This window comes from Kogia breviceps, chromosome 3 (genome assembly GCF_026419965.1).
Source record: "Kogia breviceps isolate mKogBre1 chromosome 3, mKogBre1 haplotype 1, whole genome shotgun sequence".
Lineage (NCBI taxonomy): Eukaryota > Metazoa > Chordata > Mammalia > Artiodactyla > Physeteridae > Kogia > Kogia breviceps.
Window position 1 is genome coordinate 76,626,614 of NC_081312.1, and position 25,069 is coordinate 76,651,682.

The 25,069-nt window shown below is 43.8% G+C and overlaps 2 protein-coding genes across 3 annotated transcripts; one reads left to right on the top strand and one right to left on the bottom strand.

Annotated features, from left to right (window-relative positions):
• Positions 1–1,492: 1,492 nt before the first annotated feature.
• Positions 1,493–3,641, top strand: RNASE1 (ribonuclease A family member 1, pancreatic). Its single transcript, XM_059057456.2, has 2 exons — positions 1,493–1,826; positions 2,777–3,641. The coding sequence occupies exon 2, from the start codon at positions 2,802–2,804 to the stop codon at positions 3,255–3,257; it is 456 nt and encodes a 151-aa protein (XP_058913439.1). The 5' UTR covers positions 1,493–1,826; positions 2,777–2,801; the 3' UTR covers positions 3,258–3,641.
• Positions 3,642–14,992: 11,351 nt separating this feature from the next.
• RNASE6 (ribonuclease A family member 6) lies at positions 14,993–24,627 on the bottom strand. Of its 2 annotated transcripts, none has more exons than XM_067030688.1 (3): positions 23,988–24,627; positions 16,168–16,298; positions 14,993–15,782 (listed from the first exon to the last, which is right to left on the bottom strand). In XM_067030688.1, the coding sequence occupies exon 3, from the start codon at positions 15,775–15,777 to the stop codon at positions 15,313–15,315; it is 465 nt and encodes a 154-aa protein (XP_066886789.1). In that variant the 5' UTR covers positions 15,778–15,782; positions 16,168–16,298; positions 23,988–24,627; the 3' UTR covers positions 14,993–15,312. The 2 variants fall into 2 exon arrangements, with proteins under 2 accessions (XP_066886789.1, XP_058913436.1); XM_059057453.2 differs by having other exon boundaries at positions 16,168–16,400.
• Positions 24,628–25,069: the final 442 nt, after the last annotated feature.

A 25,069-nucleotide genomic window follows, 5' to 3' on the forward strand; every position in this document is an offset into this window, starting at 1 on the left:
AGTTTTGCAGCCAGAACGGAGACACACTACTCATACTTGCAAAGACAAACATTATCACAAATTATTTTACATCCCATTTATTCCCCCAAAAGCTCATTTATCTTTCCTTTAAAAAACCCCATTTATTTCCTTAAGAGTCCCTATTTGCTCCCCTCCCCACCATTAAGTTGACATATAAACCTTTATCCCTAGCTGTTCAGGGAACTACTTCTTTTGTGCTCCTCCATATGCAGATGAATAAACTTGGTCAATTCTTCTGTTAATCTGTCTTTTGTCAGTTAATTCACAGGCATCCAGAAAAGAACATAAATGGGTAGAGGAAAAGTTTTCCTTCCAACACCACTCAAGATGGTTTGAGTATGATGCAAAGAAAACCTGGGTGGTAGGTAAACAACAAAAACATGAGACTAAAATCTCATGCCTCACCACATCCTCCTTGACCCCACTTCCACTTCCAAATTTTTACACACTAGAAAATAATGCTGACTTTACCAAAAATTTCTTGGATTTCGTGTGGCAAAACAATTTAAAATTTTCCCCTTAAAGAATTCTGTTCTTCCTGTCACGTTTCCTCTGCTCTCTCTTCCCCCCTCCCTTTCGCTCCCCAGGGCTTTGAAACTGCCTGCTATTTTCAGCTCTGGATTTTTTTTGCCAGGCAGTTACTTGACTCCACCTCCTGTGGAAAGCAAATCCAAGATCACCCAGTATTATTTAAACAGACTCCTTGTGCGAAGTCTTAACCCCACCCCACGAGAACCATCATTGGCTTTCTAAGCACTGTGCTAAACCCTCTGCATCTTACCTTATTTTGTCTTAATAGCAAACCTAAAAGGAACATGTTATTATCATCCCCATTTTAGAGATGAGGAAACTTGCCCAGGGCTTAAGGTGCTAAACCAGAATTTGGACTGAGATAGTGTAAACCTAGAGCATGGAGAGATATTTGGATAATTCTCACTCCAAAGGGATTAAAATTGTCCTCCATTTTATCTGGCTGAATCAATTTGCTGTATACCTAAAACTAGCACAATACTGCAAATCAACTATACTTTAAAAATAAATAAAAATAAAATTGTCTTCCAGCAAATACACATCTCTTTCTAGGATGAAATTTTACTGCTAAGAAATATGATGTTCTCTATTTCTTCTCTAACGGGGATTTTGCATTTTGGCTCATCCCTAGTTCCTCTCCTCCACTCTGGCCTATGGCAGAGTGTTGAAGTGGCTAGAACTGGGTGAGGTCACGCCGAACGAAGCTGCTTTCTACGCCTCCTCCGTGTTCAGGTACTCTCCCCCTTCTTCTCCAGATCCGGGAAGCCTTCCAGCTGGAGGCAGCTGGCCACTTCTCCCTGCTCCCCCAGCAGAGGAGCTGGTGGGAGATGTGGAATTCTGGCCAAAGCAGCTCCAGGACTCTCAGGGCAAGAGAGGACCTCCCTTTCCCTCCCCTTCCCGTGATCACAAGTTATGTGCATTTTCCTAACCTCCAAGGGCTATTGGTGAAAATGGCTTGCAAAGAGATAACAAGGACTTGGTTGGGGTTCGAGGATCAGTGCTATAGTGGCTTTCTCTGCTGCTAATAGAAAGAAAGCTTCTTACAGGCAAAGGCTCGCTCTCCCCAGCAGCCCCGGAAAAAGGGTGGCCTGGGTAATTCCCCACCCCTTCCTCACATGACCTTGTTTTCCAGTGGAAGGAGACCAAGATTCTCCTCCCACCCGTCTCTTCCTGGAAGCCAAGCTCCCTTTTAATCTGTATAAGTTCCACACCCCTGGGATAGAGTGATTGCAGAAACTGCCTTTTCTCTCTCCGAGACCAAGCTAGAGACCCAGGTAAGCAGCCCAAGTGGCACACAGGAGCTGTTTCTGCTTGAGGGTTGGAGAGGGGAAAGCCAGGGTGGGTGAGGCTAGCCTGAGAATCGGGCCAGGCAGACGTAGGCAGGGGGCAGAGCTGGGGTCAGGAATGGAGCACGTAGGCTGCAGAGAGCCCACGGGGCTGGAGAAGGAGCAGCCCCCAGGTTTGGGGAGGAGAGCATTTCTCTTTGGAATACAATGGCATCCCTTTATGGTGGCAGTGTAAAACACTGGGGCTGAGTTTCCCTTGTGATTAGGACAACAGGGCTCTGTCCACCGTGATCCTGGATGAATACTCGGTGGTTATCTCAGGGATACAATTTGGCTTATTCAAACTTTGGATTATTTATTTAATGGTTTATTCAAAAGCATCTTCTAATGTGTCATATGAGCACTGGGTACGGAGGTGTTTTATGTTTCAAAGTATTTCGTATCAAAAATATTTCCGGCGCTTCCCTGGTGGCGCAGTGGTTGAGAGTCCGCCTGCCGATGCAGGGGACGCGGGTTCGTGCCCCGGTCCGGGAAGATCCCACATGCCGCGGAGCGGCTGGGCCCGTGAGCCATGGCCGCTGAGCCTGCGCGTCCGGAGCCTGTGCTCCACAACGGGAGAGGCCACAACAGTGAGAGGCCCGCGTACCGCCAAAAAAAAAAAAAAAAAAAATTTCTGTATTCAAAGACAGGGCTGCTAGGATTTTAGGTCATTTCTGGGGTCACCACCCAGAGGGGAGGACGGCCTCTCTGTAGGGAGCGGGAATCAAATGTTTGTGGAGAAGAGCATATGTGATTGTCTCGTTACTTGGAAAAGCTCTCAGGAAGATGGACGTCTTTCTGGTTGACCTGGAGACTGTAAGCCAGGGAGGCTACAGGTGGGAGCTAGAGTTCTCTTTCTAAGGCGATGTTATTCCTCCTCTCCCCCTTTTCCCGGGCAGGCTCCTCCAGGGCAGTGAGACCACCATGGCTCCGAAGTCTCTGGTCCTGTTGCCATGGCTGGTTCTGGTGCTGCTGGCGCTGGGGTGGGTCCAGCCTTCCCTGGGCAGGGAATCGCCGGCCATGAAGTTCCAGCGGCAGCACATGGACTCCGGCAGCTCCCCAGGCAACAACTCCAACTACTGCAACCAAATGATGATGCGCCGAAATATGACCCAGGGACGGTGCAAGCCGGTGAACACCTTTGTGCACGAGTCCCTGGAAGATGTCAAGGCCGTCTGCTTCCAGAAAAACATCCCCTGCAAGAATGGGCAGACCAACTGCTATCAGAGCAACTCCACCATGCACATCACAGACTGCCGCCAGACGGGCGGCTCCAAGTACCCCAACTGTGCCTACAAGACCAGCCAGAAGGAGAAACACATCATCGTGGCCTGTGAGGGGAACCCGTACGTCCCAGTCCACTTTGACGGTTCTGTGTAGGTCTCTACCTGAAGCCAGAGATGCCCCACCTCATCGCCTCTCCCCCTCTTGCTTCCTTGCCCTGCAGGCAAGAGCTCAAGTTAGTTAGGGCTCTTATCTACCCCCCTCCTACACACATACATACACACACACACACACACACACACACACACACACACACACAGCACATGCTTCCCTGGCTTGAGGGCAATAACTCAAGTTAATTAGGGCTTTTATCCAACACACACACACACACACACACACACACACACACACACACACACGCTCCCCTGGCTTGAGGCTGGCCCCTGCGTGGCTTGGGGGATGAGGAGTGGGTTGTGAGATGGGGCCTATGTTGACCGCTTCACTGCTTCTTTCAATAAAACACAGTTGCAACCACTTGAATTCCTGATGCTGTCCCCATCCAGGTGCTGTTTGTGTGCTCGCTCTCCTGAAGGGTGAGAACCGTGAGTCTGGTTAGCTTTGGTGAGTGATGAATGGAATCCTTAGATGCCACCTCTTCTGACTTGATTTTCACTGACCTGAGATAATTCCCCTCTTTGTAGGTTCCTTGATGCCCAATATAGTTTTAAAGTGTGGGCTATTTTAGATAAGAAGGAGCTACGGTCTGGGACAGTGTCATGCTGGGCGAGCTGACGGAGGGTGAAGCTCAGATACAAAAATCTCTGGCACAGAAGGAAGGAGAGCGTGACCCTGGGAAGCCCTTGCTCGGCCTCAGGTGGGGAGGAGGAGGGTATGAAATTATGACCCTAAATTTCCATTTTCCTTTTTTTGAGGGAGCTATTGCTAAATCAGAAAGCTGGTCCTCTCTTCCTTGCAAAGTTGGAACCCTCCATTCAGGAGCTAGGAAGGACTTCAGCGATCATCAAATGGGGGGAGGATAAGTAGATTTCAGCTTGTGGACCAACTCTAATTGGAAGTGCCTGCCTAGAATGCTGTAGAAAAATACCTAAACAGTGAAGTGATGGAAGAGTGGCCTCTACCGAAGGCTCGAGAGAGGTGAGGGTGTGTGTGCCACCCACCGGCCCTTCCTGACCTAATGGAACCCCCGCCTTTTACAGAGGAGCAACCTGAATCTCAGGAAGGTTAAGTGACCTGCTCACGGCAGCTGCTAGTTAGCGTCCGACTGAGACTAGACCTTGGGTCTCCTGGCTTCCATGTCATTGCTCTCTCTGCTATTGGAGTCTCCTCAAGAAGGAAATTCTCCAGTCTCCCTCCTTCACTGAGTGCTGTGGAGTCACGGCTTTCTCTGCCTGAGCTTGCTGGGGGCTCTCACAGGTTCCCAGGGCACTTGGCGTATGAGTCTGCTCACTTCTTGGCAACCTTTTCTTACATCCATTGAAAAGCCTAGACATGGCTTCTGTCATCACTTAATCATTTCATGTGATCCCCTGTTTATACCTGCATCAGGCTCTAGACAAGGTCATAGAACTAGAGAAAGGTCCTACTGCTAACCAGTTTGACCAGTTCTGTCATTGTCTTTGTGTACTACATTTATAAATGTTGGAAGTGATTGAGTGTTTTTTAGGTAGAGTGAATGCTTAGCTCTGGGGTCTCTGTAAGAGGAAGAAGGCCTGTGGGTCAGAAGGGTGGCCAGCTATTTTGGTGGCAGTGGGGATCTCACTCCTTACAGAGAGGATGGAGGAGGGAAAAAAGGGAAACTTTAAGTTTCTAGATCTGTTTTCTCTAGATAGAATTTTTCTTAAGTTCATCTCACTATTGTTTCCAAACCCAAAGCTCCTCATTTTCCCTCCTGCTAGTGCTAAGAGAACACTTTAGTACATCTTTTTTGAACACTCACTTGGAGCTTTGCTGGATCTATTCTGCACGATCACCAGCTCTGGCTGCTGGTTCCATGCATCTTCCTGGCCACGGGACCACTGTGAGTCTCCACCCGGGACCACTGTGAGTCTCCACCCGGGGAATAAAGCGATAGGTGCTAGCAGGTGGTCTGGGTGCAGACCTGCACGGCCAGGGAAATGGGGGTGAGGTGGGGCGGAAAGTGCTCTGAATAGGAGGGCTCTGGGAGGGGAAGATCAAGTCTTGTCCTAGAGCCATCAGGCAGAGTCAAGGAGAGAAACACCCATCGTAGGGAGACAAATCAGAGGTCTCTGTTCTGTGGGGCGACTATTGCTATCTCACAAATAAAGGAGTATTAACCTCCTCTAGGAGACTGAGCCAGGCAGATTAATCTTAAAATTGAGGTGCTAACATGTGAAGATGGGTACCTGCTTAAAGACAGAAATGACCATATCCAGTGATTCTCCTAAGAAGGATAATGTTAATTTTCAGAAGAGTCTCTAAACCAAACAAGCTTCAGGAATTCTGCATTCCCGGTGGACAGGTAAATGCATCCCAGAGTCCTCCTTACTCCTGCAGTTTTACCTGTTCCCACAAAATCATAGTGTCTTCTGCCTCTTCTGACATGCTGATTTTCTCCTGTCTCTCTCTCTGTTAAATTCCCCTTCAATTCCAGCAGCCAATAGCCTTCCAGCCTGAAACAGATCGGTCACCCATACCTTCAATGAACAGAGTAAAGGGCCATTGCATCCGGTTCTTTCTTTCCAAGTGCTGCCTCATCAGTATTTGCACTTTGCGCTTTCTGTCTAACTGGAAAATGAAAGGCTGCTCCCAATCGCTACTCTTGCCTCCTGAGACTGATTCAGCCCTCACAGAGCAAGTGGGAGCACTAAAGGGCTTTGAATCTACCTGCCCGTGGCAGAATATGCCTAAATATTGGTTTGGGAAATTGATCACGAATGTGGGGCAGCCCTCCATGTGCATGATGCATGATGGAGGTCACGCATAGAAGTTTCAGAATGAAAGTGTACCTCCTGGAGACTAAACCGTGGCATACCTGGAAGCATCTCAAAACTGTCTCCCAGGAGCTACTTTCTAGGGGACTAATCTCAAACACCTCTGCAAATCATTCAGTAAATTCCCATGTACTTTAGGTTTCTTTGTGGCTTGCAGCAAGTGTAGGTGGGATGATTTCATCTCAGCTTCCTCCCTCCTCCCTTATCTCCCTTCCCACTCCCTTATTGTCTTCTTACTTAACAATAGAGAAGGAGTTGTTCACCCAAATGGACAGGAGTTGTTCACCCAAATGGACAGAGTCTCACTAGGTCTGTTTTACTAGCCAGTGTGGTGACTGTACTTTAAAGCTCATCACTACTGTATGTCATCCTCTGGTTTCTTCTTGCTACAAGTCTGAGCAGGGCCTGTATTCAGGTCAGTTTCCTTCCTTTTCCACCTTCCCTCAGTCTGCAGCTGGGTGGATAATTGGGCCAGGGCACCTCATGTAGTCCTTGCCCTACTATCAGCTCCCTGTGCTGTGCTCCTAAGGCACTCTGTAGCCCTCTCTGGACCACAGTTGTCTAATCTGTAAAACCCAGGGCTTGGGTTTGGTCATCTCAAAGTCCCTTTACACTTAGGGGCTTCTACTCCCTATCTTTTTTTTTTTTTTTTTTGGCAGTTAGTTCCCTGACCAGGGATTGAACCCACGCCCCCTGCAGTGGAAGCGGGGAGTCTTAACCACTGGACCACGAGGGAAGCGCTTAGGACCTTCTAGATGAACATCCATGTCTAGCAGTGAGTGCTGAGCCCTGGCATGCAGTTTCTGGCTCTTCGTGGGTAGGCGTCTCTAGAAGAGTCACATCATTGAGATCTGGTTTGGTTCAGAGCTCTTCTCAATGCAAAGCCATGTTCAGAGGTCTAGGTCATCCCGGTGGACTTCAAACATGCTTCTAGGGCAGATTTTCCTCTCAGGCAACTTTAGGCAGCCTCTGAGAGTCAAGGCTGGCAGCCAGCCTCTGCTAGGCCTTGTTAGGCTTCCTGGGACCTGAGAGCCCATGGAGGTTTTAGCTTGGCTCAGATCCGCAGACGGGATAGAGTAATGTGGAGGCGAGATCAAGGCAACAACAACAAGAGAATGTGGGAGTGGGACCGGGAATTTCCTGAGCTTCTTGGAAACATTCCTCATAGAGGCTGAGAGCTGGCCCTGCTTCAGGCCAACATGTTTGGCAGCTTCTCTTCGCCACCTCCCTCAAGCTCCTCCTTCCTCTTCCATAAATACTGCCAGACAGTCATTTAAGGGAAGGGCTCTGGGATAAGGAGAGCTTGGGCTGTTGTAACATAGAGACAAAATCTGTTTGCGTGGGACCATGAGTGTGTGTGCACATGCCTAGCATGTTTGTAGATCTGTGAAATTAAGGAACATCGGGGCAGGGAAGGTCTTTTGTAATCTGGCTCTAAAACTTCCACCTTAAAAACAAAGAGGGACTTCCCTGGTGGTCCAGTGAGTGAGACTATGCTTCCAATGCAGGGGGCTGGGGTTTGATCCCTGGTCAGGGAACTAGACCCCACATGCCGCAACTAAAAGCCTGCATGCTGCAACTAAGACCCGGTGGAGCCAAAATAAATAATAAAATAAATAAATAAATATTTTTTTAAAAAAGAGAAACTGAGGCATGAAGCCAAGTATGGAATGATGAAAACCAGGTCTGCTGACTCCCAGAGTGTGTGCTTTTTTTTTTTTATGCCTTCCACATTTTCTTTCTTTTTCTGTTTTTATTTTTTCTTTTTAAAAATAATATCATACAGGAAAATTGATCTTTTAGGTATACAAGTCTATGAATTTTTAACTCGTATAAATGAATTGCACACTACCAGGACACAGAACAGTTCCATCACCCCCCAAATCCCCTTGTGCTATCTCTTTATAGTCATACACTCCCCTCACCCCAACACCTGCCAACCACGGATCTATTCTCTGTCACTATAGTTTTGTCTTTTCAAAATATCATACAAATAGGATTGCACAGTATGTAACCTTCCAAGACTGGCTTTTACTCACTGTAATGCCTATGAAATTTATTCAAGTTGTGTCGATCAGTGGTTCGTTCCTTTTTATTGTTGAGTAGCATTTTATTGCGTGGATGTTCCATGGCTTGTTTATCCATTCACCTGTTGAAGGACGTTTGCATGGTTTCCATTCCGGGTGATTATGAAGATAGCTGCTTTAAACATCTGTGTACATATTTTTGTGTGAATTGGTGGAAGAATAGACACATAGATCAACGGAGCTGCATAGAGAACCCAGAGCATACCCACACAAATGATTTTTGACAAACGTGCAAAGCAATTCTAGGAAGAAAGGGTAACCTTTTCAACAAACTGTGATTGAACATCCACATGCAAAAACAAACAAAAGCCCCTTAACTTCAAAACCCTAACCCTTCCTCTCTCTGCCCTCTCTTTTTTCACAGAGGCAGCTCTGTATTGGTGGAGAGACCTATGATATGCTTCTAAGCCCTAGAATCACCAACAGGATCTGTTCTCAGTCAGACCCTGGGTAGGTGGGAGCCTTGAGGTTGGGACAGAACAGGCAATGAAGAAGGCACAGGAGATTAGAAGAAGAAGTAAGACAGAGGGATTATAAATACGGTGTCAGGAAGTAAGTATGGATGAGACGAGACTTAGAGGTAAAAAGGGGTGAGAAAGCAAAATCAGAAGGGTTGGCATAGTTGGTTCTGTTGACTACCTGGAAGGTTATAACTAACTAATCAGGTCACTCAGGAGTAGGAGGAAAATCTGGTTTTCTTTTTGTTTTTTTTTCTCACAGGAAATGTAGCTCTGCATTTCCAGCATTCCACCTTCTTTTCTTGGACTTTTGGGAATGCTGTGGGCCCCCTCTATGGCAAGCCCTGCTATTTTACTTAAGCTCCATAGTGTGATGCCCAGTACTTACTGCTTTTACAGCAGCCATGTACTCTTGCAATTCCTTCAGTCAACCAAGACAATGGGAGATATAAAAAAACATCAATTCTTTCCTCAGTACCTTTCTTTACAAGCTGCTGTCTGTGAAATCCCCACAACCACTGGTAGGGACCAAATAACAGTTGTCGTAAGAGCAGGGAACAGCTCTTATCCTTATTGTATACTCTCCTCGGAAAAGTTGCCAAACTACAGTTAAAGACCTAAATGTAGGGATGCCTCACACCGTCACTTAGGTCCTTGGGGCTCTTATGAAACTTCTCTTTATAATCACTGTTATAAGCTGAATTGTGTTCTCCCCAAATTTATATGTTCAAACTTTCACTTCTCAGAAGTGTAAGATGTAAGTCAGAATGTCTCTGAAGCTAAGGCCTTTAAAGAAGTGATTAAGGGCTTCCCTGGTGGCGCAGTGGTTGAGAATCCGCCTGCCGATGCGGGAGACACGGGTTCGTGCCCTGGTCCGGGAAGATCCCACATGCCGTGGAGCAACTAAGCCCGTGAGCCATGGCTGCTAGGCCTGCGCGTCCGGAGCCTGTGCTCCGCAACGGGAGAGGCCACAACAGTGAGAGGCCCACATACCGCAAAAAAAAAAAAAAAATTAAAAAAAAAAAAAAAAAAAAAAAAAAAAAAAGAAGTGATTAAGTTAAAATGAGGCCTTAGGTGGGCCCTAATACAGTCTGACTGGCGTCCTTATAAGAAGAGGAAATTTGAACACAGAGAGACACCAGGGGTGCCATCACTGTTCCAGGGGGAAAGACAGGAAGTTGGGAGCTGGCTAGAAAGGGGGCTATTTGAGGATGCCTTTTTTAGAGAGCTAAAAATCCTTTCCTTGAAGCTTGTAATCATCCAAAGGGGAGATGGAACTACTTGTATGAGGTACCAGGAATTTCATTAAGCCCCTTTTATATGTATGTTTAAATCTATATTAGGTCATTCAGGTCTTGAAACCACCCTGAGAACTAACACTAATCACTCTTCGTTAAACATTCCAGTTTTCTTGGTTGTTTTTCCCGCTCAGCTGACAGCTACTAGTGACCCCATCTTTTTCATTTTTCTGTGGCTGGTGATTTGCAGGGTGCCAGACAAAGTAGAGTTTGGTAGATTCTATAAATGAAAGTGAGTAGGTAAAATATCTTATCTTAGTAAATGAGGCAACTGATTATCTGCAAAGATAGGTAATTTGCACAAGTAGTAAATGACCGTGCTGAAATTTTAAAGAAACTTTTAATTTTGAAATAATTTCAGATATACAGAACAGTTGTAAAAATGATACAAAGAATTCCTGTATATCATTTGTCTATATTCTCTAAACATTAACATTTTTCCTATTTGCTTTATTAGTCACATATTTATGTACAGATACATAAATTTTTTTCTGAATGTGTGAGAGTAAGTTATGGACATGTTGCCCCTTTTCCTATATACTTCACTATGCATTTCCTAAAACCAAGAACATTCTTTTTACAAGAGTTTAAAATAAGTATAATTATCAAAATCAGGAAATTTGCATTGAAACTATACAGTTATCTAATCCACAGACTGTATTCAACTTCCATCAACTGCCTCACTCTAGAGCCCGTGAGCCACAACTACTGAGCCCTTGTGCCACATCTACTGAAGCCCATGTGCCCTAGAGCCCATGCTCTGCAACAAGAGAAGCCACCGCAATGAGAAGCGCACGCACTGCGACGAAGAGCAGTAGGGGCTCGCCACAACTAGAGAAAGCTCACACGCAGCAACAAAGACCCAATGCAGCCATAAATAAATAAATAAATAAAAGATTTAAAAAAGAAAAAGAAACCCACTAGTGTCTGGGACTTCCCGGTGATGCAGTGGTTAAGAATCTGCCTGCCAATGCAGGGGAACTGTGTTCAAGCCCTGGTCTGGTAAGATCCCACATGCCGCAGAGTAACTAAGCCCACAAGCCACAAGTCCTGAGCCCGTGTGCCACAACTACTGAAGCCTGCACACCTAGAAGCCGTGCTCTGCAACAAAAGAAGCCACCACAATGAGAAACCCGCCCACTGCAACGAAGAGTAGCCCCCGCTTGCCACAAGAGAAAGCCTGCGCACAGGAACGAAGACCCAACGCAGCCATAAATAAATTAATTAAATTAAATTAAAAGAAACCCACTAGTGTCAGGCATTGTACTAGGAACCAAGGATCTAGAGATGCAAATAACATCTTTTTTTTTTGCCTACATGACAATGTTGTGCTATTTCATACTCATCAGGTTGCCAAAAATGCAGGAGCATGATACTCTCATGTTTTGCCAGAGACAGGACATTGAGATGCAAAAACTCACATACCATAGTTTCTGGCGAAATTATACGATCAATGCTTCAGTTAGTCTATCTGTGTAACAAATTACCCCCAAACTTGGTGGCACAAAACAATAATTTATTATGCTCCCAGTGGGTCAGGAGTTCAGATTAGACACAGTGGGGGCAGCTTATCTCTGTTCCCATGTCTGAGGCTGCAGCTGGAAGACTCAGAGGTTGGGAGCTGGAATCATCTGAAGGCTCATTCACCCACATGTTGAATGGTTGATGTTGGCTGATACCTTAGCTGGGCCTGTTGGCTGGAATATCTATACAAGGCCTCTCCATGTGGCACCATCTTCCTCACAGCATGATGATTGGGTCCAAGTGTGGGTGTCCTACAACAGAGAAGGGAAAGCCAGGCAGAAGCTGTATCACCATTTATGACCTGGCTTTGGAAGTCATACAGTGTGACTTTCACCCCATTCTATTCATTAGAAGAGAGTTTCTAAGACTAACCCATACTAAAGGAAAGGGAACATAGACCCTTCTGATAGAGAAGAGTCAATAACACACTATAAGAAGAGCATGTAGAATGGGATATGTTGATATGGACAACTCTGAAAAATACAATCTGCTACAATCAGTTTGTGAACAAAGAAGAACAAAGAACATCACTCATTACCCAGTTATACAAGGATTAAGTTGCAACCGACTGCAGTCGACCACTGACAGGGCACCCTGCAGGGAACTGAGGATGAAACACAGGATGAGGTACTCTGTGCTTTGGAAAAACAGGTTCCTTGATAGTTAGATGTGTATCTCAGGGATAATTTCAAAGACCCCTGATTCTTGCACCTTCCCAAACATAAAAAGCTCTAGTCCTCAGTAAGACACAAACTCGCAATTCTTATGCTGAGTGTCTTTCTTTAAGTTGACAAGTTTCTTTGTACAGAGAAATGTACAAAGATATCATTGCAATGCTGCTTGTTAGGGTGGAAATTTGGAAACATCCCAAATATTCAACAATAGACAACTGGTAAATAAATGATGGTTTATTAATACAAAGGAACAAACAATACACCAGTAAAAATAAAAGAACAACAAAGATACATTTTAATATCAATGAGTCTTAAAAACATTGTTGAGTGGACAAAAAAAGCAAGTTGCAGAATGATTTGTACTATATGATAGTATTCATATAACTTTCTTTTTAAATTGCACGTGGAAACCCTATGTTTTGTTTATGAAGATATTATACATGAAGTAGAAGTATAAAAATAGGACGGGAAACACTTTAAATTTATAATTTCATTTGAGAAAAGTTAAGAGGAATGGGAATGGAGAGAGGAATAAAATGGACGCCAATGTTTTTATGTATATATATATATTTTAGATAGTAAGTAAATGAAAAACAATATTTATTTATTTTGAGTGCTTTATGTTGGTTTGTATTTATCTACATTGTTTAATTTTTAAAAAATGTTTATTTGGTTGCACCAGGTCTTAGTTGTAGTAGGCGGACTCCTTAGTTGTGGTTCCAGGGCTCCTTAGTTGCAGCTCACCAGTTCCTTAGTTGCAGTACATGGGCTCCTTAGTTGCAGCCAGCTGGCTCCTTAGTTGTGGCATGCAAACTCTTAGTTGTGGCATGCATGTGGGATCTAGTTCCCTGACCAGGGATCGAACCTGGGCCGCCCGTATTGGGAGAGCAGAGTCCTAGCCACTGCGCCACCAGGGAAGTCCCTACATTGTTTAATTTTTGAAAAGTAATTCATCACGTTAAAAATGAAATTAGCCCATGAGAGAGGGCAAGGGAAGGACTTTATAAAATCCATCAAGGGACTTCCCTGGCAGTCCAGTGGTTAAGACTCTGTGTCTCCAATGCAGGGGGTAAGTGTTTGATCAGGGAACTAAGATCCCACATGCTGTGTGGTGCGGCCAAAATAAGTAAATAAATAAAATAAAATCTATCAAGAAGTGTGAAGAGGGACTTCCCTCGTGGTGCAGTGGTTAAGAATCCGGCTGCCAACACGGGGACATGGGTTCGAGCCCTGGTCCGGGAAGATCCCACGTACTGCAGAGCAACTAAGCCAGTGAGCCACAACTACTGAGCCTGGGATCTATAGCCTGTGAGCCACAACTACTAAGCCCACTCGCCTAGAGCCCGTGCTCCGCAACAAGAGAAGCCACTGAAATGAGAAGCCAGCTCACTGCAACAAAGAGTAGCCCCCGATCACTGCAACTAAAAAAAAAAAAAAAAGTGTGAAGAGCTCCAGAAGAATTCCCCTCCTCATGAGCGTATGCTTCTGCCTTCCTGTGAGGCTGTTTGGCCTTGCTTTTGTCACCCCATATGTGGGCTTTCCTTTGTAGGCTTGCCTCATACGTGGACATAACGTTTTCTGTTTCTATTAGCCCTGTCTAGATAGTATGGCATTTTCAAAAAAAACCAAAAAAGCCAAACAGAAAAACACAAACGGAAAAGAAAGATAAGAAAAATAAAAGAGAGAAAAAGGAAAAAAAAAAAAAAAGAGAAACACAAACCGTTATGAATTAAAAAGGTGACTTAAAGAATATTCACAGTATTGAATTTATCAATGAAACAGTTTTCGATTGTATACTTTTTTACCCCAATGGAACTAGTTAAAGTATCCATCTAAGGCAGGAAGTAAAGCAGTAAGAGGGGCATAATATTTTACTGACTCCACATCCTCTAGTCAATATAAATTTTTTTTTAAGTACAGTATCCTCTATCCTGATACTCAAATTCTATTTCCACACCCTGTGAGTAAGAGATACGTATTGAATTGTCTACTTAGCTCATTTTCCCTAGGAACTTCGGCATCTCTAAGCCAGGGCTAATCCTCCTGGCACCAGGCTTGGCCCCAGGATGCCATTATAAACTTGGACCCTGAAGCTCCTCAGGGCTTCCTGTGTCTTTTGAGTCTCATATCTTTGTAGGGCTCCCATATGTACATATGTAACTAAACTTGTTTTTTTCCTGTTGATCTATCTTTTTATTACAGGGAGTGTCTCAGCCAAAAACCTAGAAGGGTTTATGAAAAGTTATTTTTCCTCCCCTACACATAGGACCTAAATTCTTAATCCCAGTCCTTCGATCTCTAAATCAGATACCTGTTCCAAAATCCCAATGTTTCTGTGCTATTTCACTATTTGAGTAGGGCAAGAATGTTTTTAGTTTCCCAGGGCTTTTTTTTTTTTAACCCCCTTGATCTATGCTTTCTCTTTGTCCATTCCAATAGTTAATGGGAGAATTGACTCTAAGGCTACAGTGGATTATTATCCCTACTACTATTTATATTTAAAACATTATCTGATTAAATATAGAGGCAAATAGTTAAGATCTAGGATGCCTCAGTTACCAGCATTAGAATCTGTGAAAATATCATCAACATTGAGTATCTGTGCCACCTCCAAACAACTATAGACAATGGTTTCAAGGGAAATATGTAAAGCCATGAGCAGAGTTTGAAGGGATGGAGAACTTTCTTGCTCCAAAGTCCCAGAGACACAGGGGTGAGGGAACTGGCAGAGGCCCCAGGTGGCCAAATAACTTCAAAGGTTGCCTAGGGCCAAAATCATTCTCCTTGGAATGCTGGCAAATGCAGGCCTAGATAGCTCCAGGCTGGCAATGATGTGAAAGGGATCACACTTCCAAACACACTTATACACACACACTCATTAAAATGCAGCAGAACATGGTTTTATTTCTGTGAACACAATACAACAAAAGTTGGACGAAGTTCTAAGGCTGAAAATATGGAGACCTGGACCCTTCTTTGCCCTCTTCCCTACTATCTTCCTTCAAAATCTAGAGCTCCAAAGCAGAAAAGAATCCTACATTTTTTTTGTCCCAATTCTGGTCTATCCTCATCACTCTAATTTTTCCAATACCCTCCTTTTTCCTTCTATGGGAACCAGGAAAATCAACAAAAGAAAAGAAAAATCAGAAGAGATCGTAAGAGAATTTGTGCCAAGTGAGAGGGAAAATGATGGAAACATTAAACAATCTTGTCTAAGTGTACAGGAACCAAATGATAGGGAGGGTCGCTCTTCTCAGGGGGGTCACAGGCAACAATGAAGTGCTTGTATTGGGTATCATCTCGGTAGCGGCAGTCAGGATACTTCCCTGCAGTGAAACTGCACTGAGTCAGGTTAACAGGCTTTGGACTCTGGTGGCAGTTGTACTCTCCATTCTTACAGACGATGTGGGGCAAATCACAGACAGCAGCCACGTCCTGCAAGGAGTTGTGCAGAAAGGTGTTTTGAGGCTTACAGTGCAGAGTATAATTATTGACACCGCTCATTGCCTTGTTGCACCGGAGAAGCCTTGGCTGTATATGCTGAATTTCAAACCAGTGAGCCTTGGTGAGATGCTTAGGCAAAGCACAAAGTGGACACACTGACCACCATAGTCCCAGCAGCAATAGGAGGAGAGGAAAGCATCCCAGAAGACCTGGCCCCATCTCTTCTGTGTAAGGAGAGAGAAAACAATGGTAGTAGTAAAAACAATAAGAGCAAAATTATCACTCATTACAATTTAGATTTTTATTTTGCCTTTTAAGATTTCATAGCTCTTTTTAGTTTGCTTGTTTTTAACCATCTTCTTCCTCACTTGAGTCTCACAATTCTAAAGAAACTAAAGCCCAGTGAGGAGGAATTTGAGGTAAGACCATCTTTTCTCTGACTGGTAGATCTCGTTCTTCTCTTTGTCCTGCACTCATGCGTTCGATGGTCCCCATGTCAGAAACCTTGTCTCTTCCCTCCTGAAATATTTACCCTCCATCTATTTGACCTGGATCTCCCAGCCAACTTCACTGGCCATTCACCCCAGCCCTGGGGGCTTCTGCTCTTACCAGGTCTCCACGCCGGGGCTCCCGCTGAGAACAGCAGCAGTAGTTAGTCCCAGGCTCAGAGGCTTTTGTCTGTGGTTCTTCTCCCAGGTGTGCAAGGCTGCCTGCGTGTGGCAGGGGAAGGGTTCTGAACCCTAGGAAAGAGAAGACTAGGGCTTGGAAGATGAACTTCTTGTTGACAATGTGGATGAGACTCTTAGACTTTCAAACTTGCTGTTTAATGAGTATCAATAACCCTGTAAATGCAGGGAGAGTAAGCTTACTTAAAGAAACAATGAGACTCAAAACACAGTTTTGAGGAACTGATCACTTCCTGATATGAGTTGGTGCTTCCTTCCTGACTTGAAGCTTCAGTTTTTTGAAGTTTTATGGTTTCATTTGCTTAGGAGAAAATATACATGAAAATCTGATATAATAACTGCCACGTACTTGGTATGTGAGCTTCAACCATAGACTTGAATGAATTATTCCTTTATGTGTATGTTTATTGGGCCAGATACTGGGCTACTCTGATTCGGGAGCTTGTGATCTAATGAAAGAGAGAGTCAGGTAAATGGACCAATGTACAATCTATTAACAAATATAAATAGCACTTACAGCTGTGATCAAGGAAACTACAGGTAACTGTGTGGATACAGTAGAGAGGAGGTATTTTTGGAGGGCACAACACCAGCACTGAGTTTTGAAGATTAATTAGAAATTAGGTGAAGAAGATGGTAAGGGCAGCCCAAAGAGGAAACTGTGTGAAGAGACCCATACATATGAAGGAGAAGGGCACATTTAGGGTATTTGCCTCTTAAATTTGTTCTTGCCTTTCCATTGGTGCTGCAATATCCTTATTCAGAACCTTATTGTCTCATACAGGACTCACGTAAAAGTTTCCTACATGGACTCCCTGCCTCTAGTCTCTTTTCCTTCCAATCCATTCTACATATTAATACTTCCAGATTAGTATTTCTTGAGCATAAATGTAACAGTGAAACACTCTTGCCCAGCACTTTTAATGGCTCCAATAATCTTTAGGATAAAAATTATTTCTGTTTAGAGCAAAGTTGTAAGATACAAGGTTAATATACAAAAATTGCTTTCTTATATACCAGCAGTGAACAATTGGAATTTGAAATAAAAAAAAACAACTAACATTTATATTAGCACCAAAGAAAAATGAAATACTTAGGTATAAATCTAATAAAATATGTACAAGATCAATATGAGGAAAACTATAAAACTCTGATGAAATAAATCAAAAGAAGATCTGAATAAATGGAGAGATATTCCATGTTCATGCTGAAGGAAATCAGAATGTGTAACCCCTCAAAGTGGCTCTTTGACATAAAAATTATTTTGCACTGAAGGCAATTAAAAATCATGAAGTGCAGAAAAAGCTCCCCCCTTTTTGTCCAAAGCCAGAAAATAAATTCTCTTTTTACTGGAGATAGACCCTCAACCTTCCAGAGAGGGCACCAGAGGAATCTGCAAAATAATCTTGAAACTAACCCTTATCTTTCTAGTTACTTCTTCACCATTTACTAACCATAGACCAAACCCCTTTGTCTTGTCAATTTTTTACAAATATGTTGTTTCTTGGGCTAAAAGGTATAAAAGCTTCCTGCTTTTTTCACTTATTTGGATTTTTCATTCTCTTGTGAATGTTCCCATGTATATGTAAATATTTAATAAAATTTGTATGCTTTTCTCCTATTGATCTGTCTTTGTCAGTTGGATTTTCAGACCCAGCCAGAGACCCTAAGAGTGTTGAGGAAAACTTTCTTCCCATACAATGACATTATGCACTTGTCAAAACGTGTACAACATGAAGAACGAATCCTACTGTAAATTGTGGACTTTATTAATACTGGTTCAAAAATATAACAAAAGTACCACAGTAAAATAAGATGTTAATAATAAGAAAATTGTGAACAGTGTGGTTAGGAGAGGAGGGAGGGAAGAGAGGCATATGGGAACTCTTTGTACTTTCTACTCAATTTTTCTGTAAATCTAAAATTGCTCTGAACACATAAGTCCATCAATTAAAGAAAAAAAAATTTAAGATGTATGTTCACAACATTGTAAAGCAACAATACTCCAATAAAAAATAATTTAAAAAGAGTAAAAAAAAAAGTCTGTTTGCCTAGTGCTCATATATCTTATTCTACATCCAGTGTATTAGAACAGTCCTCCTTCTCCCTGCAGTCCCACAACTTGATTGTACACCAAACCCACTACAGAGGAAAACAATACCGAGTTACCCACGTCCTTAAGTAGGGGTCTCCTAACCCTGGCCTCACATCAGAATTGCCTCTGAAAAGTTTTAAAATGCCAAGATCCTAGGCCTACTGAATCAGAATCTTGGGGATGGACGTCTTTGCATATCTCTATTTGATTAACTCCACAGTGATTCTGTTACCCATTCTTTGTAGAGAACCATTTTTTTTTGAATGACATTGATTTTCACCCAATGTCCAAGTTATTAAGACTGGTCTTAGGCTTGATTCCTGAGATAAAGTCTTCCTGAGTCCTACTTCCTCCTCAAGGGATATACATAACAACATACCTTTGAATTCTTCTACAGGAACTAAGGCCCCCACCCAGGTGGAGGATGGTAACTTCAAGCTGAGCACAAGTTCTGGAGCACCACCCTGTTGCCTCACCACCAACCAATCAGAAGAAAGTCCCACACCCTGCAGCCCTCACCCCAAATTTTGCCTTTAAAAACTGAAAACCATCAGAGATTTCAGGTCTTTTGAGCATGAGCCACCCCTGTCTCCTTGCTTGGCCCTGCAATAAACCTTTCTCTGCTCCAAACTTTGATGTTTCAGGTTGTTTGACATCACAGTGTATCAGGCACAACAACCTGGGTTTGACAACATGCTGGGCTGAAGAAGGTGAGTATTTCCTGTAGGATAGGCACCTAGTATGCATGGCAGATCCCCAAATTTGGAAGGCATGATGAGGATCACAAAGGTTGCAGATAGAGTTTATCCATTAGGTTTATTTTGTTTGCAAGCAACACAAATTTAAGCTAATTTGAGAGGGAAATTTTTAAGTGGTAGTGAAACTGCACAACCCAGGTTGGGACTTGAACCCACTGCCTTTTAAAAATATATATATATATATTTATTTATTTATTTATTTTGGCTGCCCTGGGTCTTAGTTGTGGCATGTAGGATGTTTCTCATGGCATGCGGACTCTTAGTTGCAGCATGCATGCGGGATCTAGGTCCCCGACCAGGGATTGAACCTGGGCCGCCTGCGTTGGGAACACGGATGGAGTCTTCCCCACTGGACCACGAGGGAAGTCCCATGAACCCACTGTCTTTCAGTTGAGATCACACATTTGGTCTCAGGACCTAATGAAGCTCAGGTTCTTTATGACTCAAGGCAGAAAGAATTCAGTGAGGAAAAAAGAGATAGGTAAGAAGTGGATTTATTTAGAGAGATACACATTCCATAGACAGAACTCGGTCTGTCTCAAAAGGCGAGAACAGCCTTGGGAGAAACACACTCCACAGACAGAGTGTGGGCCATCTCAGAAGAGGGCAAGAGGCCCCCAAATATGGGGTGGTTAGTTTTTATGGGCTGGGAAATTTCACAGGCTAATGAGTGGCAGGATTATGCCAACCATTTTGGGGAAGAGGTGGAGATTTTTAGGAACTGGGCCACCACCCACTTTTTGACCTTTTATGGTTAGCCTTGGAAATATCATGGCACCTGTAGGTGTGTCATTTAGATGCTAATGTATTACAGTGAGTGTATATTGAGGCTCAAGGTCCACTGGAAGTCAAATCTTCCACTCTCTTGGACCTAGTTGGTTCTAACCAGTTTATGTCATATCCTCAAGGGCTATGTCATTCTTTTAGAGGTTGTGCCCTGTCTGCTTCCCTCCTGTTTCAGTAGTAGTGGGAATAGGATGGGGATTTATTGGAAGAATCTGGGAGAGATTACAATATGAAAAAATATAGCAGAAGGACCAGTCTTTGGAAATAGCTGGAACCCAAGAAGCTTGGGTGAGCTGCAGAGCAGTGCCAAATGGTCATTAATCCACTTCAAATTTTTAAAAAATCCTTGCATCACTACTTGAGATTTAGACTCTGAGGACAGTGTAGAGAATGAAAAAAATATCTTTTCCTTTTTTCCTTCTCAGTTCTCAGCTAGGGCCTCTATAACAAAAGACAGATTCACAAGAGAAAAACAAACAGAAGTTTATTAGCATGAATATACCACATACGTGGGAGAAGCTCAGGGATGAGTAACTCGAGGTGGCTAGAACTTGGGTTTACTTTCCATCTTCAGCTAAAACAAAGAAGGAAGTGTGGAGGAGGCAAATTATGGGAAGGTGACCAGAAAAGTACAGTAAACAAGGGTAGGGGTTGTTATGCAGATTTAAGTCTGTGGCTTCTCCATTGATGAGAGATTCTTGTGATTCAGAGTCATCGTTTTCTTCCTGTACAGAGAGGGAAACACCCTTACAAGTGGAGATTTCCTTGGTAATTGTAAATTTCCCTTACATAAGGGTAATTTATACTGTGTTTTCAAAGTTTCTCCTTTATCTACTGTTTCTCAAAATAATCCTATGTCAAAGAGGTACATTGTGGTCTCCTATGAGAGAGTCCAGTTAGCCTACCTTGGGTCTCATTACTATTGTTTAGCTCGGTAGAGGAGATTGGGAACCTTAAAGGACAGCCCCACCAATGTGCACACAAAAACGGGAAAGATAGTTCCTTAAGGGAAATGAATATGCATCTTTCCAAACAGGGGAAGTGGATGTGAGAAAGTCTAAGCAACAACACAAGGCTATAATCCTATGTAGACCTGAAACAAATAGACTGCCAGATATTTCTCCAGCAAAGATAGGTTTATTCAGGATCAGCAGAGAACTGTAACTTGGGGTCTGCAACCATGGCAAGCCATGTGCAACTCCCTGCACAGCAAGGGAAAGAGACTGCTTTAATAGAGAGGAGAAGAAAGTTGGGAGGGCTATAGTAAACAAAGAGTTCATGGCTTTTCATTGGCTGAGTCCCTGCCAGGAAAGAAGACAACTCTTTCTTCTTCCAGCTCAGCTATGGTCACAGGGTGTGAGAGCTCCTCCTTCTGGTCTTCCAACTCCGTTAAATTAAGGTTTCTGTTTATTAATTTTTTTATAACGAATTGTGCTTAAATTCATTTTCTTCCTATACTGTTTTTTTTAATTTATTTTTTTTTAATTTTTATTTATTTATTTTTGGCTGCGTTGGGTCTTCATTGCTGTGCAAGGGCTTTCTCTAGTTGCAGCGAGCGGGGGCTCCTCTTCGTCTGGTACACACACTTCTTATTGCGGTGGCTTCTCTTGTTGCAGAGCTCAGGCTCTAGGTGCGCGGGATTCAGTAGTTGTGGCTCAGGGGGTTAGTTGCTCCACGGTATGTGGGATCTTCCCAGACCAGGGCTTGAACCCGTGTCCCCTGCATTGGCAGGCGGATTCTTAACCACTGCACCACCAGGGAAGCCCCCTATACTGTTTTGAAACATCATCTTATAACCTTTTAATAAAAGCAATTTTTTAAATTTAAATTTTAATTTATTTATTTTTGGTTGCATTGGGTCTTCGTTGCTGCGTGCAGCTTTCTCTAGTTGCAGCAAGCGGGGGCTACTCTTTGTTGTGGTGCACAGGCTTCTCATTGCCGTGGCTTCTCTTGTTGCGGAGCACAGGCTCTAGGTGCGCGGGTTTCAGTAGTTGTGGCACGTGGGCTCAGTAGTTGTGGCTCGCGGGCTCTAGAGGGCAGGCTCAGTAGTTGTGGCACAAGGGCTTAGTTGCTCCACGGCATGCGGGATCTTCCCGGAGCAGGGCTCAAAACTGTGTCCCCTAAATTGCCAGGCAGATTCTTAACCACTGCGCCACCAGGGAAGTCCCTCAAAGCAAATTTTAAAGAGTTTTTTAAAATGAGGTATTTGTGAAAACTTACCGTAGGAAAGCTGAAGAGACAACCCTAAAATACGACTCTAGGAGACCAGAATATGCCAGTACATTTTGAAGCAGCATTTATCAGGTGAGAAAAACAATCAGTATTTCCCACATGTAAAATGATCGTTGACGAAGAACTATTACCCCAAAACTGAGTTTGTCTCTTGGTGGATGTCGAGCCAAAAGATACAACCTAGCCAAAGATCAGAAGGAAGGATTTATTATTACTTGCAGCAGGTAAGGAGAACGCTGGGAATCTTTCCCAAAGCAGTCTCCCTGGGACAGCAAAACTGGGGAAGTTTTAAGCTAAGGGTATATACATCTTCCTGAAGGGGCTCGAGCGGAGGAGAATTCAGCATAGAACTGGGGAAAGGTTGATGGAGTCCAAGCTTTAGCTGACTGAAGTCGGCAAGGTCAACAGCATCATTCAGTCCTCCACCTGGGTGGGGGCCTTAGTTCCTACGGAACTCAAAGTCTTTATCAGATTGTAACGTATGTCCCTTGAGGAGGAACTAAGATTCTGTTTTATTGCTGAACTATCGTTTCTTGACTGCTTTTCCTTTGTTCCTGCATTCCCTTACTTCCCTTAAGATCTTGTGGCCAGGCTTAGACCACAAAATGGCTTAGGCTAAAAAGGCTTCTGTTATGTCAAGAAAACCCTTCCTGGTTCTCTTTCTCCAGGCACACCCTACCCTATCTGCTTACAGGACTGCTGTTTAACACTAATCTCTTGTGAGTTTGGTTGGTATAGGTCATCATCTCACGGGTATCTGCTCATTCCCAAGTACACTGAAAAAATGGCAAAGCTGAGGAGCTATGCTTAAAGCACGATGACCAATCTAGAGATTCACTGGCTACTCGTTGAGGCCCGAGTTCCAGGAAGGTGTTGCCGGGGAGGAATTTTTTTCCTTTTTTCCCTTCTGGGATATTTGGCTCGTCTCATAATTCAACGATATAAGACAAACTGACAGGAAAAAACAAACAAAAGTTTAATAACACGTATAATACATGGCAGAGACCCAAGTAAACTGAGTAACTTGCCAAAATGGCTGAGCCCATCACCTTAAATATCACCTTGGGCTAAAGACAAAAGGAGATGTTGGGGAGGGAAATCTATGGGAGATGACCAGGAAAACACAGGAAACAAGGATAACGTTGTTTTGCAGACTTATTGTCTTGTCCACCACTAAGAGTTTCTAGAGAATGAGTCACCGCCACCCCCACCCCCACCCCCAGCTTCCTGGTACAGCAGGAAGACACCCTTACAAATGGAGATTTCTCTTTTACCTGTAAATGTCTCTTACAAAGGAGCGACTACTATTTGGTTTTCAGAGCTCCTCTCATATCTACTGATTCTTAAAAAACAACCAGGCTAGGGCTTCCCTGGTGGCGCAGTGGTTGAGAGTCCGCCTGCCAATGCAGGGAATGCGGGTTCGTGTCCCGGTCCGGGAAGATCCCACATGCCGCGGAGCGGCTGGGCCCGTGAGCCATGGCCGCTGAGCCTGCGCGTCAGGAGCCTGTGCTCCGCAACGGGAGAGGCCACAGCAGTGAGAGGCCCGCGTACCACAAAAACAAAAAACAGGCTAAAATAATCCTTATGCCAAAAAGACATATTTTAGGGTGGAAAATTCTGCTCCTTTATAGTGTGAAGCTTAATTTAAAGTGTCATCTAATTTAAAATGTTTATACTCTGGTCTTTTTTCTAATTGTTTCAAGGCTTGAGTCATTCAGTGATGCAGGAGGCTGAAGAACACAGGTTCCTCTAATGTTCAGTATTACTCCTTTGCATACCTGCCCCAGGCAAAATTGTACGAAGCGAACATTTATCTTACTCTTTATCTCTATCTCTCATTTAGCAAACAGAATTTCTGTGGACTTTACTTACTTGTGTCTTTGTTAGACCTGAACGGTCTCTGAGGGGTCCCAGCTCGCCCAAGAACCGCCAAGAGTCGAGAGTCGCTGCAACACGCAAGAGGTTTATTAGGAGCCGGTGCACCGGGGTTCCTTGGTCCTCACGCAGGAGGCCGAAGAGGAACCCCCCCAAGCGGAATTACATACATTTTATAGTTTTCATTATGCAAAGTGTGGATATATCAAGGGTTTTTTCCTCATTGGTTTGTTTGTTCCTGGACCGGAGTGGGGACTTGGCTCTAGTTCCTTGATTGGTTAGCCGTTGGATGCCTGCTTTACATTTACCGGAGTGGGGGTTGAGTCACATGAGTTATGGTTGGCTAGGGCGACCTTTAAACTCTGGCTTAATCATTCTTATCACCCGCCATACTGGTTTGCTGAGGTTTCATCCCCCACCATACTTGTTTGCTCGGAGCGGTTTCTGCCCAGGGCGGGGACATTCCATTATCTTATTGCCAGCGAAAAAGCTTAAAGCTCAAAAGTATCGATAGGGAAGTAGGGGTGTAAGTATAGTTGAGGCCCTACATTCCCCCCTTTTCTTTTTGCAACTAATTTCAATCATGAAATTTCAGTCTCTCTCTGCAAGCTTTGATATTGTTGTCTTAGCATTAACACTTGTATTGCACTGACATGTTGCCTGATAAAGGCTATCAAGCGATTTAAAATGCATGGTCCAAAAGTTAAGAGCAGCAACAAAATAATGAGGGGTCCTAACAAGGTGGAAATTAAAGTAGTAAGCCAGGGTGATTTGTCAAACCATGATTGGAACCATCCTTTTTGATTTTCCCTTTCTTGTTGCCTTTTGTCCAGGCGCTCCCTAAGCCTGTCCATAGTTTCGGTGATAGCCCCAGAATGATCAATATAAAAACAACATTCCTCTTTTAATGCGGCACAGAGTCCTCCTTCTTTAAGAAATAGTAGATCTAATCCCCTCCGGTTTTGCATCACTACCTCAGAGAGTGAAGTAAGTGACTCCTTTAACTGAGTTATAGAGCTTTCTAATGCCCGGAGTTCAACATCCACAGCCTGTCTCAGGCTATCATAATAGTGAGGTTG